The following is an 18035-nucleotide window of genomic DNA, read 5'->3' as shown; positions in this document are numbered from 1 at the left end:
AGCAGGCAATATGTGAGTTGAACAGATGCAAATGGGAAATTTCTCCTTAGCCATTTCAAGGTAAAAACACCCAAAAGAAACATCAGCTCCCCCAAACATGCTGAATCAGGATCATTTGATCCACAGAGCTGTGGGGTGAATAAGTCCTAATGTGCTTAATATCCCTAACACAACAGCACAGAGAAAGATCCAGAAATTAGTCACTGTGGTCTATGAAATTGTGATTATCTTATCGTGTCTAGCGCATTGTCTTAAAATACAATTACACAGATCGCAATCCAATGTTCTCTATACCTTCTGCATATTTTCAACACAGATTTAACTTAACAGAACCTTTTATCTGCCATCTACTAAGAAACAAATAACCAGGCCTCAAAAAAAGAAATCAGATCTCAGAAATCAAACTCAGATCAAAATGTGTGATCACATTCTTGTCAAGATGCTGTCAGATTATTGGTTCCATAAATAGCACAGAAGAAATGCACAAAACATACAAGAAAGTATTTCCTGTTTTGATAAATGCTGGAGGAATCGTTAACTTTGTTTGCTTATCAGTATCAGAAAGCTCCTCAACATTTGGGAACAAAACTGGAACCAAAGTTTTCAATCCTTTATATTTCAGTCAATGGTTGCAAGGTCTAAAGACAGAAATTAATTTGGCTCTAAAATGTACATGCTTTACACAAGCAACTACTCTACCATACATAAATAAGTCCTAATGCTTTAAACTGTATATGGGGTGCCACCTTAATGACCATTACTAACTATAACTATATTGAATAACATCTCTTTTAAATATAAAGTGAGTGTGTGATGAAAAATGAGCTGTTGGCACGGAGGCATTCATTCAGAAAAAAAACACATAAGGAAACATTCAGGCAACCTTTTTACGTACAGATTTTTTGTCCAATCCACTCCAAAGACTTTCACATTCAGATCAGTCACTGATAATGGTGCCATTACATGACCATGAAGAAATTTGAAACAATCAAAGCCAGAATCAGTTCTGTGCACTTTTCTGACATCCATCTGAAACTCTCAAGAGAAGACACATAAAAAACTATCAGGGACATAAAAACCGGCTGCATTCCAAGACAGTGAAGAAAAAGCAAAGTCTAAACAGACACTTTCTGAGTGATAAAAGGGGGCACCTATCCACTGAGAAAACAAAAGAAGGCATGATTGATGAAATGTCTTGAGATGTTTTCCTGAGCGTCCCAAAATGTTAATTTCCTTGCAGCTTGGCAGTGGTTGATGTGACCCAAGTCCCTCGTGTCATTGTTAGCCCCCTCTTCTCCCCAACTCTATCAGTGTGACACCAACAGGCCAAAGACAGAGATGGATGCCGAGATGGATAGATAGAGAAATAAGGACACAGGGACTCATGATTGATTGTTCCCTGGTTAGGACACGTCACAGGAGGTTTGGCCTGGTGACTTGTGGCACATCTTCATTTGGCCAACTTTTGTCATTCCATCACATTCCCACAAACCACTATAATCTTCAACAAGCGTGAAGAGCGCACGTTGATTAAATATCAAATAATCTGTGCAATATCCAAAAAGTAGTTAAGGGGTAACTATTTCAACCTGGAACCTTTTTTCCTATGTTTTGTGTTCAATTGTCAACAACAAGAACAAACACTTAACATGGACGTGCTTTGACGATGTGGAATTGTGTATGGGGATTTCATTGCAGCATGTCGGCCTGTTGTAGCTGCTGGCTTCAGCGGTCCCACTCAATACTGGACCAATTTAATACGTCACTTAGAAACATAAAATGGGAAAAATGGAAATTGGAAATTGCAGTCATGGTAAAAATAAAAAAATAAAAAAAAAAATAAAAAAATACGATTTCTGTATGAGTCACAAATTGGAAACTTAATCTACGGTTCCCAATTACCTGCTTAGGAAATCAATGAGATCAATATAGATGGTTTTATGATATCATTATCTGTTAATCAATCCCAGATAATTGCGAAATATGGGCTCTGAAATAAGACGATATTCATAACTTTATCACAGTAATTCGAAGATGTTTTGTGTCCTTTTCATATCACTTGTTTTGGATACTGACTGTTTTTTTAAATCTTGATTAGACAAAATAATCACCTGTCATACACCCTATTGGGATTTGATAACCTGTAAATAGGCTTTTGTCACAAATTTCTAGTTCATTTATTTTAAAAACATTCACAGAAGGAACAAAGAACAATGTATATAAACCTCATTCGCAGCTCTACTTGTCATAATAACGCACGTACACTAAAAGGTTTTGGCATGCATGTCTAAACTATACCTACATTAGTTATTCTGAGTTGCATTTCGAGAGCAGCTTAAGTTTGCCATGTTCTTGTGAAAAATGAGACAAAACAATATCACAGTGTGGGTGGGTTGTCCCGACATCATCTATAGTTCTTAATAATTCACAAAGTCAAAGGCCAGCCAGCGAATCCACTGGTCAAACAAAATGATGTGGCTCATTGGAAGCTTGACATTCCTCTGATGACAACACTCTTTTGAACATCACATGCCGACTCTCTGCATTTCCATGCCATCTGGAAAACACTACTCACTACTACCAGCCTCACTTTCAAGTGGAGCGAATCAAGCAAACAATAAATCAATCTACAGCTCTTACGATGCTGAATTTCTGCCGAGTGCCATCATTAGTATGGTTTATTTGCTCACCGAGCGGTTTCTTAAAGCAGAAGCAAGCAGGGGCCTGAGTTCTCTGGGGCGGCTGCTGATGTCACTGTGCTGCAGCAGTTAAGTGCCTGTCTCCTCTCACTCTACTGTTTATTTGGAAGTCATTAGTGTCGTCCAACTTGGGCCCTCTGCTGACGCAAAATCAAATCAGTGATCTAATTATTAGCCAGAAGTCCATCATAGGAGCAAAGCCAATTCTGTTTCTTAAGCGGCTAGCCGACTAACTGAGACGACACTTGGAAAGTAACACAATTATACTTTAAGAATAATCAGGCTGGTTGACAAAGTGATTTAAAAACACTCCAATTACCAAAAGGTCACTAACTGAGTCAGCCATGTGTTCTTATAAAGGGGGTCCACAAATGACACATGATGTCCAAAAAGGGGGAAGTACTTCATTACAATTACAAAAGCAGCCAGAAGAATTTGGCTTACTGATGTAATAGCTATTGCTCTGTGTTTAATTTGTTGCAACAGAGGCTCCCACTGGCAGAAGCAAGCCTTTTATATTCATTACAAGGAAACGGCCAATAGTTTCCCTTGTTTATGTTGGGTTACCCCAAGGCATTACACAAAGACTGGTAAAACAATGAGAAAGTCTGGACTCAACATCTACCTTGTCTTCCTTAAAAAAACGAAAGCATTTAGTGAGGATAAGGGTTTAAGGATCAAGAATTCAGAAGCGTTGTTATACTCGTATTTTCAGTGTTTTTGCCCACTTATTTGAGTTCACTCTGTGCTAAATCACTCTGGATAATTGTGAAAGGTAAGTGAATGGCAAGAAAAGGTTGTTAAATAAGCAAAGGCTTGTAACCAGACGACACAAGATTCAGCCTGGGCACGCTGCTGAGGCAAAAAATACAGCCTTTTTTTCTTATCTCAGACAAAATGAGAATGCACATGTGGTCAGACCTGTCACAGAGCCTAAAAGGAAGTATTTCTTGCCTCTATCTAAAATTTGTTCCAGAAGGTCTCAATCAAAATGAGGATCTGTTTCTGTCCCAGTCCCAGATATACTATACACGTTGTGGTTATTGCCGTATTCTCTGTAAAGATATGAATTGCCAAAGTAAGACCAAGCAGCCCGAAGACTTATTATCGAAGAGAGGGGAAAAAAGGGACAGGACATGGAGAAGCAGTGGGTGTGATAGTTAATGTCAGAACACATCTGCTAGAGCTGTCAGAGGTCTAATCAAAATGAGATCTGGAGGTGGAGACAAATACCCAACAAATACAGTGGCTTAAATCAGTTGAATCAGAGGAGCAGATTGAGTTTAGCTTGAATATAAAATAAACTCCATTGTTCCATCCTCACTGCATAATGCCTGACCTTGAAGAGGATACACCAGAAAATGCCCCTCTTTTGAGTGTTATTGTGTCCCTAACTGTCTCCATCACGTTTTCAATCACTGCCACTTCAGATAGGATCCCTTTACAAAATTTGGCTTATGTCAGAGATGTAGTATCACATCACCAATACACCAGTCAAATCCAATCCATAAGATGGCCATAAAACCCTGACAAATAAGACAGCCTCAAACTCTTGCTGTCCCCTTTCAAAACTGAGCAATTTTAACAAGCAAGCCACTGTCTGTCACTCACAAGTACTAGACATCGACGAGGAATGATGTCATTCTTCCAGGCCACAATCTGAGAAATATCAACACTAATAAAGGGGAAATTAATGTTGATCTTTCTTGGTGGGAAGTGAGTCTACTGCTGATGCAAGCCCTTTCGGCTGGTATGTGCCGGACTATTTTCTGCAACGTTTAATGTGGAAACAAAAATATACTGATCTTTAGTAACGTGGTAGAAATAAAAGAAGAAGAAAAACTTGGTGAGCACGTAATTTACGTAATTTAACTTATTTTAACCCACTAACAACAATGATTGAATTTCTCTTTTTTATTATGACTGGCAAGTGAGAAGGGAAAATCTTCAGTGAGCAATGGATTAACGTTATGAGCCATAAAACAGAGGCTGAAATTGAGGTAAACCGTCTGCACACTCATTTTTAGCTCTCAGTCCATTTTGATCCAGTCAAGTATGAGAGAGGACTAACTGAGGGCTTTGGGTTCATCTCCAAACCTCTAAAAAAGGGGTCGTCTTCCTTGCTGACCTCAGCCGGATTTGTTTCCCGAAAAGGAAATGACTGCAACCTCCACTGCACTTGTGTCATGAGCTAGACTGGAGCAGCCAAACTACAAAGAGCTTAATCTATTTATAGCAAAACAGTGCTACAGTACAGTGATCAGGGGTAAAAGGAACCCCACAAGACAGAAAGACAGTCAGACGCCAAGGTTACGCGCCAACTGTCAAGATCAACAAGGAGCTTTGCCATTCTCCTGCTTTATAACTTAAACCCGCTTTCCTTGCCTCTCTGACAACATTAAACTATCGCATTACTTTTTATATTGTCGATTTTGACATTTAATACGAGTAAGAAATGCAGCACCTACAAAACTGTCTTATGCAATAATCCAAGTAATTTAAGTACAAGTCTAGAAGGAAAACATTCCAGCAATTTTTATTTGTTGAATGCAGAAAACATTGACTCATTGAGACTCAATGTCTCATAGAAAGAAAAACACTACTAGGGCAGACCACACTTTAAACGTAGTTTGAGTCCCAAGTAGAGTTATTGCTATGATAACAAGGATATAACACTTAAGGAGACAAACTACATTCCTCAAACACTGGATAAACCACCACAGAGAGCTGCAGTGAGGCTGGGTCTTTAGGTTGGCAAAGGCTGAGGGTCTCAATCTCTTCATACGTATGTTTTTTAATCATATCACACTAATTTTTATGTTGCATTAAATCCAACTACCATAGCAACAGCACAACACTGAAAGTTTGCATGCCATGTAGTAACGGGGAAAGCCATTTTCTAATTTGTCTTGTAGATTGCCATAGCGACTCCAGAATTAATATTTACCATCAGCATATTTGACGGTGAGATTGTTCAAAAGCAGGTAAAAAACAAAACTAAAAGTGTAAATGTGAAACAAAAAAACAAGATGATTGAAAGCCAAATGAAAATGGCAGAGTTAAACATTGACAAAGACAAAAGGGAGCAACCTGCTGGTTTGCTTGTCCAACAGACTCTGAAAACATGACTGTCGGGGATGTTACATCTGTTTAGAGGAGTCGCTTTCCAAACGTTAGTCTGCACTTTGAACTGAAATTCTCCACATACTATTGAAACACAGCGATAAAGTATTTCTGAGGTTCTGTGATCTACAGCTACATGTATGATATATCCTTATTCTCCAACCTGTCAAACACTAAAGAACAAATATGTCTCCAATAACTCAGTATAAGACGATACAGAGGAGACACAGAGAAATGGAAGAAATGGGAAGAAGGATATAAAATACAGGACTGTTGAAAACAGACAAAGGAGAGCAGGGAGTGAGATGAAAGATGGAGGGGCAGCAAAAGGTCCCATAAAGGAAAGAAACACAGGTAGGTAAAGAAAAGCTGTGGAAAGCCAGAGCCCTGTAGGCCCTGTGAATCATTGCCTGGTGTCAGCAGGCCTTATGGACCTGAGGCTTGGCTGTAAATCGTGGAGACAGAGATCCAGGAGAGACTGTGAAAAGCTCGGACCGGTCCTTGAGGAGGATCAACCATCTGCATGAGCACAGGGACCAGTTACACTGCATGCACCATTAATGTGTTTTGTAATAAACAATAGGTCATGTTTATACCTCAGGATTATTATATCATAATACTCAGACATGCTCACCTTAAACCTGGGGAAATGTGTGCAGGCTACAAATATGTAACAGTTGGATTCAGATCAACACATGGAGCTTATTACAATTCCCACAGGTGGCATAGATATTTTTGGCCATTACAGAAATAAAGACTTTGGTTCCCATCAAATGTATATTTAATAGTTATGTGGGGTCAAAACACAGCAGTGACAAGCCATCGTTTCCAGGGCCAAAATCATTTGCCTTCTCCCTCATTTGGAGTGGAACTGCTGTAATTCTCAGTTACAGCTCTCCCATCACCCATTCAGGTTCATACTACTGGAAACAATGACAAAAGGCTGAAAAAACAAGAAGAAAAACACGCCAGTCGGAGCATTAGAGCAATGATCCATTTCTAGTTCAATACGGTAACAGGAGAGCGGGCTAAAACAATCAGCTTTCCTTTCTTTCCCGTTCCCTCTCCCATCGGTGTCAACTAAACATCTGCCATTACTTCCCAGCAGAAGGGAAGGTCGTTTGTTTCCATGCCGAGATCACTTGGTTATACAACCTCTGGACTTGTTTGGGTACGACTGCTCAGACAGGATATTACAGGATAGTACAACGCCTTTCTTTTCCCAACTGGAGGCTGGTCATCAGGGTCGAAAACAGACAATAACTGCCTGTGCTATAGGTGTGTGACATCTCCAGATAAACAGCTTATTAGGAATCTCGTCTGAGTTCACCACAACAATTAACAACATTCTAGTCTTTTCATTTTAATGTGTCTTCGACACTTAATATTTGTTTTATGGAGTCTAAATATCCCTCTGTTGGGATTTAGGATTCATTACTTGTTTCATTCTAACTGCACAACCCAGTGTAGCGGTATTAACTATCCCACTAATTAATCAAGCTCTGAGACTGTTTATTGTAAGTCTAAGTTGGCTAGCCATGGAGACAGAAACATCAAGGACTAGAGTCCACCCACTCCTTCCAGAGTGTCTGTGGCAAAGACTTGAGAACGGCTTGTGTCGCATTTTTCTGACAACCGGACCAAGTCCGAGGGAGTAAAAACCAAGCCCGACCCGAACTGGGCAGGCGCTCTGTTTGTAACAAACAAGATGGACCCAAGCCTTATGCAGTTTGTGTAAGTTGAAGCACTGAGTCTGTTTTACCCTGTCAGCAGTTGTAACCATGGTTACAGCTTGCCTGATTATCCTGTTTACAGACATGTACAGAGTGACCATGAGCATGAAGAAGGCATCGTTTTATGTCAACTGACGTGACCAAACCCGACCCAAACCCTGACATCATTTCTAAATTTTGCCCGACATCAACCCAGCCCATCCAGCCCGTCCACTTCCGACGGGTTCAGGTCAGGTATCCATGCTCTAACAAAAAGACCAGTAGTCGCCTATCCTAAACCCACACTAATACATTTTCATCTAAAAACAGTCTACGTTCAGATGAGCATTATAGCATTGTTTCATTAAAAGTCTGCCACGTGTAAACATAGCAAAAGTTTTAAAACAAAAACAGCCTAAGCTTCCACAGATTATCATAACTATCTGTCAAATTGTCCACTCCCCTCCAAAATCGACCTCCAGATCATGAGCTGTGAAGTTTCTTTCTTTATCAGAGGAGAAGCTGACAGACTAATGCATGTTCTTGTCTCACTGTCAGTGTAAACACCAGAGAGAGCACTCATGATTACATTAAAAAAAACGATACAGGTGTACATCCTCTTTGTAAGGTGACACTCTCAGGCCTTCGCCTGGTAACTTGCTGCAGTCGTCTGAGAGCGAAGCATTAAAGGATCTAATTGTTCACCGGTCGACAGATGATCGTCCTAAAGTCTTACATTTCATGTACCGCCTGTCTGAGCTTAATAACAGTCTGGGGCAATGCACTCCAGTCTGTATGGCAAGTTCCACCTCTGATGGAAGCTATTTCTGCACTGATGAGAGGCATTTAGCCAAAAATAACTCAAAAGTACCATTATCTCTGAGAAGATCTGTTTCCAGAACACAAAACTGTTTTTTTACTTATCTAAGTAGCATAAGGAGAGAGGGGTCACTTTGCTCTGTGGGATGCATGACAGAGGACAAGTTGTTAGACGTCGTCGTGACCCAGCTGCACTGACAATGATAGTTTGAGGGTGTGTGTACAGTACGTGTGTGTGTGTTAATGTCAGAGTTGCGGGGGTGTGAGGGAGTATCACTGTCCGGCAAGTGACGTGAGGTAACTCGTTCCACTGTACTGCAAGTATGTCTGATTGCTTTCACACTGCTGTGTGTAATCCGTCTGGAATCTTTTTTTGACGAATATGTACAGACGCAAACCAAACTTTACCGTTCTGCTCATCCAGCTCATTGCCAATCTCCTGGCCCATCATCTTCTGTCGGCTGATGACAGCGGCTAGTGCATCCAAGCCTGCATCCTGGGCTGCGAAGAGAGAGAAAATAATGTTGGACCTAAAAAGTGAGAGCCCCAGGATTATACAATGCAGGACAACAATCCAATCCTATGTCAAATTTAGCAGTGGGGCACGATGAACAAAAAAGTAAAGCTGCAATCCCCTTTGAAAACGCTTATTGTAAAAAGAGAGCAGTTAAGAGTATGCTGTAGTTCTGATATAATGAGGCAACTATTTGGGAAATAGGAATGACAGGCTGTTGAGGTCCAGCTCAGCTCGCAGTGCCACATGTGAGTCATTCAGTACTTTACCCCACTCAGCCTTACTCCTGTTATTATAACTGCGGCGGGCCAAGGTGGAGAGGAAAAACTGTGAAGCTCAAAAGAAGAAAAGGGAAAAGAAAGATTTGGCCTCTGTAGGTTTCCAAGTTTGACACACACTCCACCACTGGAATTTTTTATGACCGCAGGTTCATACGCTCACCATTACCCAGCTCGACCAGAAATCCCAGAGGGGACTAGAAATCTCCATGTGGTTTGGTTTCACTGTCTTTACAGGGATTTCTGATCCCAAAATGACAATAACCAGAGCCGTAATGGAGACATGGCAATGAAGTGTCACACGGAGTCAGGTGAACTAATGTCTGGGTGTTCGAGTCATATCAGAGGCATTCAGGGGAAAAAGTAGGTTTGGACTTACAATATGTTTTGTAGATGTTATTTATAACAACCACATTTTATGGATTAACATACAACAGCATATCCAAAACTGATAATACTAATAATTTGCCTAGATGCTCTTGTTATCTTTCAATTGTACGTTACACAACTGTCCTTGTGCACTTAACCAATGTTAAGGAAATGTGCATTGTTTTTACGTACACATTAAGAGATGTTACATATTGTGCATGATAAGACTGCCATACTATTACTGATTACAAATAAGGGAAGAAAAAACAAAAGAATTAATTTAAAAGCATATTTAAGAACACTTTTACTCGATTATGCAAAGACAATTCCTGCCATTTGAGAACTTTGCCATCTAACTGCAAGGATGGCTGTTCGGTCACTGGCTCCTCCAGTCCAATTGTCAAAGTTTTCTGTAGCAAGAAACTGAACCCCAAATGAATGGTAGACAAATTGTAATTCTAATTGTAAAGTGATTGGTCAGTTAAGATAGAAAAGCTCAATCTAAGTGCAGTACATTTACCATTTATTCAATCATGTGTAATTACCTTCAATGATTCGTTGTTGCTGCTGTTTGATCTCTCCAAAGTCCAGCCCTCTGGTCTCCTCTGTTTCGTTGACCAGCCAGGGGTTGGCCGCAACACCTCGACTCGCTCCTGCCCCTTGGGCCATCAAGGATGACCTGTGAAACACAATCATGATTTGATAATGTCGTTTTGAGAATTGCCTCCCCCACATAGATCAATAAATGTTTTAGAGATCATGAAATTACTATTCCTGCCCAAAAGCAGAGCACCAGCTGTTAAAATTCCAAATTCAAGTCACCCAACAGTGCCCTACAACTACATGTAGATGGAAAAAGTGCCTGTGTTGTCTGTCAATCACCATTCCATCACACAAGTCTAAAACACTCATCTGGCATCAGTAACTTTTAGCTGTATAAGTAAACACAGTTAGGTTGGGATGGGGTATAACGCACATCTGTACAACTCTTACAGCTAACACATCTGTACAAGGCATGTTACCCTTTCAAAATTGTACTCTTTTGAAGATTTTATTACAACAAACCCTTCAGATCACAGAAAAAAACATTTATTTACTCATTTTTTTTCTTCTAAGTGTTTTGAATGATTGAAAAATACCAGGTTAGCTTATGATGTGTGTAAACAAAACTGCACGCTAATCGGTCACAGCACTGTGGACTGCAAGGGAGGTTTTTGCCCAGACAAATTGACAGACCGGAGAGCTCTCTGCACTGTACTGTACTGTGCTAAACACCGCTGTGTGGTTTAAAAGCTATTCTTCTGTTAATAGCTTAAAGCTGTGCTGCCTTGCGGTGACGGGTTCAGAATCTCTGTGTGAGGCTGGATTTAACTAATGTCTACTGTGAGCATGTCGTCCCCTGGTCAGGCCCAGGAGAAGTGACCTGAGCCACGTGTAGCCTTATCAGAGACAGAAGAAACTTAACATTCCTATACTAAACTGTACTGCTGGGATTTTGGTGTCCTGCTTAAGAAATGATGTCTTTCATGGGTACATTTAAATATTATCTTTCAAATTCAAAAGACAAAAGCTTTTTGGTTAATCTCTCAAGGTATTTGAGCCTGTTTTTTGTGTGTGTTTTTTTTTTATTTTTGTAATGAATAATGCTGCTTTTATCTCACCCAAACTCACACATCTGTGTGTGATCACTAATTCCAGCATTTTTTGAAGTGCTAAGTAAAGCATTATGAGACCACTCACAGTGCTGGCTAGCTGAGACTGATACCATCAGAGAGGAGTGGGTGAAACAAGGCATTCGCTCTAATCTCTCTGACATGTTTGATTACTATGAGACTGTGTGCCAGCCCTCCACTTCCTCCATGCAAGTGCCCAGTGTGTGAAGATCCAATTAACCAGTCAGTGGGGAGCGCCAAAATCAGTCAGGCACATCTCTTGCACTAGACTGCCGCCATCGGGGCCCGAGCACCCGCATCCTGACTGAATGACTTAGACAGGTGAGATTTAACTAAGTACAACTATTTCCAGCGTAATCAAATACAAAGGAGAGGTTAGCGAATAGTGGAGGAAAGGTGGGTCCGAGGGCCAGCGGGGTGAACTGAGCATTCAAATGTAGGCGCCATGTCCTTTTTTTGCTTAGTCTGAAATGGAGATGCTTAAAATGTATTGTTTATGTCTGTAACCTCTATCCCATTTTCTTCTACCCAAAGTTCTCACAAAGAAAAAAAAAGACCAGCTTAGATTATCCAAGCATGGCCAATCCACCCCCTCCCACGTTCTGTCCTCAGAGACCACACAGTGGGAATAGGTCTTACCCACAAATCCAAATTACCCACCACATATCACTATTAAAGTAAGGTCTCAGTGAGCACACTAAAAACCATAGAACCACATGATTACAGTTCGCCAAGCTAATTTATTAGCAAATGTCATTTGAGATTTTTTTATCAGAGCCTTTTATGTAATTGGGTGTGTGGTCTGTAAAAAAAAAAAGAGATGAAAGCCTGTACAAAGCACCGCTAAGTAGATCAATCCCAAAACCAAAGCTTGTGAAAGATATCAGAGAAAAGCAGTCTCCTATCGAGGCATCCATAGAAGTGGTTCTCCATATTCTACTGATCTGATAAAACACTGAGGCCTGGTTTCACGCTTCTGTCATTTAAGGTATTCCGCCTGGCATACAGTAGTGTAAAGGAATCAATAGAGTACAACCACTATTACAAACAAGTTGGGACGCTGTGTAAAATGTAAATAAAAACAAAATGTAATCATCTGCAAAACAAAACTGACTTGACTTGAAATTGACTGGACAGAGGTACCATCTAAAAAACCCTAGTCTATAAAACAGACGTGAGAAACCGGAGGCAGTTAACAACATGACACCATTTCCTCTTCCTGTCCAAACAAAAATCACCTGCACCACACTAGGTCAAACATTACACAGAGGAATGACTGCCTGCTGCCTAAGGTTTTCAGCTCTGTCGCATTGACATGACATCAGATGATGAAGAGGATGTAAGATGTGACATCCAGCTCTCTGATTTGCTCCACAAGTATTCAAATAACTGTTCAGTGGAGGGTGATTAACTGTAAACTTATTCCTTCCATCTGTGTTCATCAAGAAACACACATTGCTCAAAATAATTAGTATGTGTGTGTGTGTGTGTGTCTGTGTGTGTGTGTGTGTGTCTGTGTGTGTGTCTGTGTGTGCGTGTGTTCTTTTTTTCAGGAGGTGCCAAATGTGTGATCAACAGTGCAAAACGAACAAATCTCCCAATAAAAAAGAATTAGCTATAAAGTTTAGGATGCCCTGTCAAAATGGCAGACGGACAGACTTCCTTCCGAGGAAGAGGTCACAGCACACAGGATGCTCAAAGACTTTCACAGAAAGTTAGTGAACGGTGACATCTCATCAAAGCAGAGAACAGAGCCTATGACCTCTCTGGTCAAGGACATAGACAAGAGAATGAGGATTCATTATTTTTAATTGGGCAACCAGCACCAGATATTATAAAAGAAAAGATCTCAGAGAGGAAAAAATCTGAAAATGAAAGGTGGCATGTTCTGAGCAGGATGGCCCCTGAAGCATCATGGGTCAATTCATTATTTGACCATTTTGACACTGAGTGGCAGTGACAGACAGAGACTCATGGTGGGGAAATATTGCTCAAATTTCTTGAACTACTTGGGGAAAAAAAGGTGGCTGTGCCAGAATATTTTCAAAATAAAAGTGCTTTAAGAAAAGCATCAATCCTGAGTACTATAAATACACCATCTGAGGCAGCAATGTAGCTGAGTAGTTTATGAAACCATCCTTCATATAAAAAAGAGGAAGATTCACACTCTGCACAGATGACGATTTGCTGGAGTTTTCTGTTTACAAACATAATAAGTGCTCCTTATCAGCTACAGGGGGCACATTGAGGAACTACTAGTATGGTTTTAAGCAAAGTATCACAGTGATCATTAATATTTTCATATGCTGAGATTCACCTAAGGCATTGGAAACAGTCAAAATGTCATACTTTATTAATCTGGGGCTGCAACTATTTTCACTGTCAATTAATCTGTTGAATACTTTCTCACTTAATCGATTAGTTGTTTGGTGAGAAAATGGGGGGAAATGTCCATTAGTGTTTCCAAAAGCCCAAAATGACATTCCCAAATATCTTGTTTTGACCACTACCTAAAGATAGTTTAATTTACTGTCATAGTAGAGTAAACAAACTCAAAAATATTCACTTTTTTTTCTTAAAATATCATTTAAATAAAAGGATTAATTTAATCGTCAACTAATTAATAATTTAGTGCAGCTCTAGTCATTGACAGCAGAGGGGGCTAAATGCAATTTCCAAATTAATACCTGGAGGGTTCAGGCTCCGTGGCGTCTCCCTTGAAGGTGGCGTTGAGTTGCTTCTCTCTGGTTAGCAGGTCATCAATAAGGTTCTGCCTCCTATCAGCCTCCGACTGCATTCTGGTGAAGCCACGTTAAAGTCATGCAAAAGGTCGATATTACTTCAAAAACTGGAAGTGATAGTTGGCAGATTGTCAGTTTTTAATTAACCCAGGAACACAGAAGCCCCTCTAATGGGAAACACTCTAGCAGTTAGGGCAGATCTTTTCAAAACACTCTACCCCCCTCTATAGGAATACGATTGCTACTGAAAGCATCCTTCAGTCTAAAATGTAAACTCAATCTCATGACTTCCACTGCCTAGGGCATTCTCAGAAGAAAGGATACATTCGCCGAGCCGATGATGCTCGCAACAAACCGTCTTTGAGTTGGGCAATATTCTGTTTGAGCTTCTGCAGCGATGCCCGTAGAGTCATGTTGATCTGAAAAAGACAGAAGACACTCACACCAAGTGGCAGCAAGCGAAACCTGACTATTCCTGAAAATATCTGTGGGCAATTCCACTTTGCCCGTGAATGCAACAGCTTACCTTTGCAGGGTTCCCCCCTGTTCTCTGCTGCCTGTTCCGTTCATGAATGTTTTCTGCTATTTCCTGAGACAAGCGACAAGTGGCATCATAATTCTGCAACCTACAGAGCAAAGAATAGGATAAAGATGTCACACAAATCATTAATGACACATGATAAAACAGCAGCCACAGAGTAAATTATAGAGCAACACAGAAAGACCTATGTTTAGTTATCTGGTTAATGTGCTAATGAACAAAACAGAGGCGAGACGGCAACTGTCTTATCTGTTTAGTGTTGAGCAACCTATAAAAATGTAAGAATTGTATTTTTAGAATGCCATACAATACAGTCAGTACATACAAGCTATTTTGCCCAACTAGCTCATGATGTTAAGTGTTCAGGCTGCCAGAGGGCTTGATGTCATCCGTTTTTGATGCTGTAGTTCAATCTTAAATATACCAGTGAGTGTCTAAAAACCCGTATGAACAATCCTGAGAGCCTCAAAAGCACTGACTGCACCTACTGCGAAGTGTTTGCGCCGTTGCAGTTTTGTTTAGTTGTGTAAAACGTCTGAGAATAAAGGCTTTATATTTATCATGTGACTCTTGGTTTTTTGCATCTCCTTTTCCTCTTCCGATTCTGCTAACGTTAAAGTTTGGGGTTAAATGGTTGCGACAGGATTGCACAACGAATCAGGGACCGCCATGATACTTTTCTCAACACATAAAGAGCTGATTTTGCAACGTTTTTTTTGAAAATGCAAGTTAACTTACTGCTTTTCGGCTAACGTAAGTCTTTAAAGGTAAAGACCTAGCTACTTCAGCTAGCAGCACACAGAGACAGTGGCTAACTGGGTTGTTTAACGTCATCCGTTGTAGTATATTTCACAGTTGAGAGGATTTATTGTAGCCTTCGAGCATATTACTTACCACGGATCCTGAGACATTTCGATAAATGTAAGCTACGAAGAGAAAATCCACTTAGTTTGAACCATCCGGCAGTAATCACCAGCAAACCTCGTCTTGTTTGGGTGCGACGTCACTACGGGTCACTGCGAGGAACAGTTGACTCTAGGGCCGCGGTTTGTACAGAAAACGTAAACAAAGGTAAAAATGTGCTTGAAAAGGGGCACTATGTTGATTTGGAGAAGACGATACTAATATTACAATATTAATGATGCAATAATGGAGTCTATTTTTCCATAACTGAATAAACAAGCTGTTCTCAGAGGAAAATAAGGTCCCAAGAACATTATTTTAAGCGGGAAAGGTGGCAGGCCTCCTCCACATATAAACAAAGTGAAACAGTGTGAAATTGTCTTGTCCTTGTGTATTTATTCCATTTATTCAGTCATGAAAACGAATAGAACCTCAGGTCTGCAGAGACTGTTGATATTTTTAAGGGAAGGTTAAAGACACACCTTTTTAATCAGGCTTTTAACTAATATTTTAAATTCTTATTCCATTCTTATGTGGTTCTATCGTATTTTATGTTGTTGTTCCTATCTTGTTTTGTTTTTGTTTGTTTTTTTGTTTTTTTTAAACAATTTTCATCTTAAATAATTTTTTTTTAATTATTTATCTTCGATACTATTTTATTTTATTTATTATTATCTTATGCATTTTATCCTTTTAACTGTTCACTACTTTAAATTATCTTTTGTCAGGGTTTTTATCCTATCTTATGTTTTTAGTTTTTAAGGGTTAACTCCAGAGTTTCCTCAGGGGGGTCCTCCACACTGGGAGCTGTGTCTGGGATGCTGCTGGGGGTGCTGTCCCTGGGTCCCTTTGGCCCAGCCATTCGTTGTCTGTCAGGGTCGGGGGGCCTGGGCACTGGTGCCCCCCGTGGCACAGCCTGTGACTCCTCCCAGTGTGGACGGCCCCAAAGGTGGCGTTTCCTCAATCCTCAGTGCCTTGCCATGTCTCCTTATTTCCTGTAGTAAGAGTGTGTGTGTGTGTGTGTGTGTGTGTGTATGTGTGTGTACGTATGTGTGCATGTATATAGTACGGAGGGTGGGAGGGAGGGGCTTTCTTTATTATTGTTTTATGTTTCCTGTGTAAAGCACTTTGTGCTACATACTCATGTATGAAAAGTGCTTTATAAATAAAGTTGATTGATATTACGTTTTTATAGGCATTAAAAAATCAGTTAGTAAAGATCTTTATCTTCTGATTAAAATGTCTTGCCCAAAAACTCCACAGTAAACCTTAAAATTCATTATAGATCATTCTTATTTCCTAAACAGCACATGGCTTCTGCTTCTGCTGGTTGTTTTCTCAATGATATGTAGGGGTAAGAAAGTCATCATGCAATGCCAGAACATAACTATACTCCACTAACTACAGTTACAGGAATATGTTCTGAGGCCGGTTAGATTTTCAGGAATAACATCGGGGGCAGTTTATGGTAGTTCTGCTCTGTTGAAGAATCCTGCCGCCAGCTTGTTTACGTCACGCTCCCTCTAACCTTTTGTGGCACTGTGTTGTGTGAGGATCAAGATGTGCCACAACTGTTAAGAAATAGATTATCAGCATAGGAAAAGTGCTCCCTAACACAGATTTGAACACATTTGTGGTCAGAATAGAATTTGTGGTCAGAAGAGATCAATCTTATGAGTGCGTAAAAAAATGGACCCTATTTAACTTCAACTTAGAAAAATGGGAGCAAAGACAAGTGTCTTGTTTATGTTTTAAGTGTATGGTTGACGGTTTTATGGGAGTTATTTGCATGTTCAACATAACCTTTGCGGAGAAAGAGAGGAATGTTTTAATACCCCGCTTATTTGACTTATTTGAAAACAGCTGCAATGTACTACTTACTACATTGTGATCAGTAATAAAACTGAATCATGAAAACATTTAGTATGTTTACACTTAGTATTTACTTCGTGCACACAGCCAAAGATTTGTCTCGTCAGAAAACTGGAAATTTACCGTTAGGAGTGAAACGCAAGGCTCGCCACTCATGGGGCTGAAGTGTTTTTCAGCTTTATTACATGTGGAGCCCACATACGAGATAAGAACTTGTAGAGGTGTTGTGTTTCATAACCAAACAGTAGTTGTTTGGATCATAACATAAATGTGTTGTGTAGAATAATAGCTGTTGGAAGAATTCTTGGAATAGACTCATTTGGCATTTTGATGCAACGCATGAAGCAGTTTCAGAGAAAGACCAAACATAATAGGTCTGATGGCCTTATTATGCACTATCAATATTGTCATAGGAGTGAATATAAAAATAAACCCATTCTAAGTAGTTTGCTCATTTCAATAGCAATCACAGTCTGTTATGGAATGTGAGTGGATGCATGTAACTTATCCTGTAAATAACAGTTACATACATTGGGTCAAATATCATGTGTTTAAAAAAAGTGCCTGTGTTTGTTCACGTGACAAAAACACACTGTTTCCTTGTTTGATATTTCATACTTCTCAGAAAGAGAGACTGTTGGGTAAAACAGGAGAATCACTTGATTTTTTTCACTCAGCTGAACTCACCACAAATAAACCATACCTCTATGCCGTAGCCTACCTCACCCGGACACAGCCCACAGGCTTATATAAGGCCCTGATCCTCTGACGGTGCATTTGGTCTCAGGAGA

At 40.1% G+C, this 18035-nt stretch overlaps 1 protein-coding gene across 1 annotated transcript in view; it reads right to left on the bottom strand.

Annotated features, from left to right (window-relative positions):
• Nucleotides 1-15519, bottom strand: part of stx8 (syntaxin 8) — a 43141-nt gene extending 27622 nt beyond the window's left edge. Inside the window, exons 1-6 of the mRNA XM_030435693.1 lie at nt 15364-15519; nt 14455-14554; nt 14253-14347; nt 13875-13985; nt 10060-10193; nt 8762-8854 (exon numbers count right to left, since the gene is read on the bottom strand). Of these exons, the coding sequence (XP_030291553.1) occupies nt 8762-8854; nt 10060-10193; nt 13875-13985; nt 14253-14347; nt 14455-14554; nt 15364-15380 (550 nt within the window). The 5' untranslated portion in view covers nt 15381-15519. The remainder of the gene's footprint in view (nt 1-8761; nt 8855-10059; nt 10194-13874; nt 13986-14252; nt 14348-14454; nt 14555-15363) is intronic.
• Between the last annotated feature and the right edge of the window lie 2516 nt (nt 15520-18035).

Source organism: Sparus aurata, chromosome 1 (genome assembly GCF_900880675.1).
Source record: "Sparus aurata chromosome 1, fSpaAur1.1, whole genome shotgun sequence".
Lineage (NCBI taxonomy): Eukaryota > Metazoa > Chordata > Actinopteri > Spariformes > Sparidae > Sparus > Sparus aurata.
This window is presented reverse-complemented; position numbering and strand designations above follow the sequence as displayed.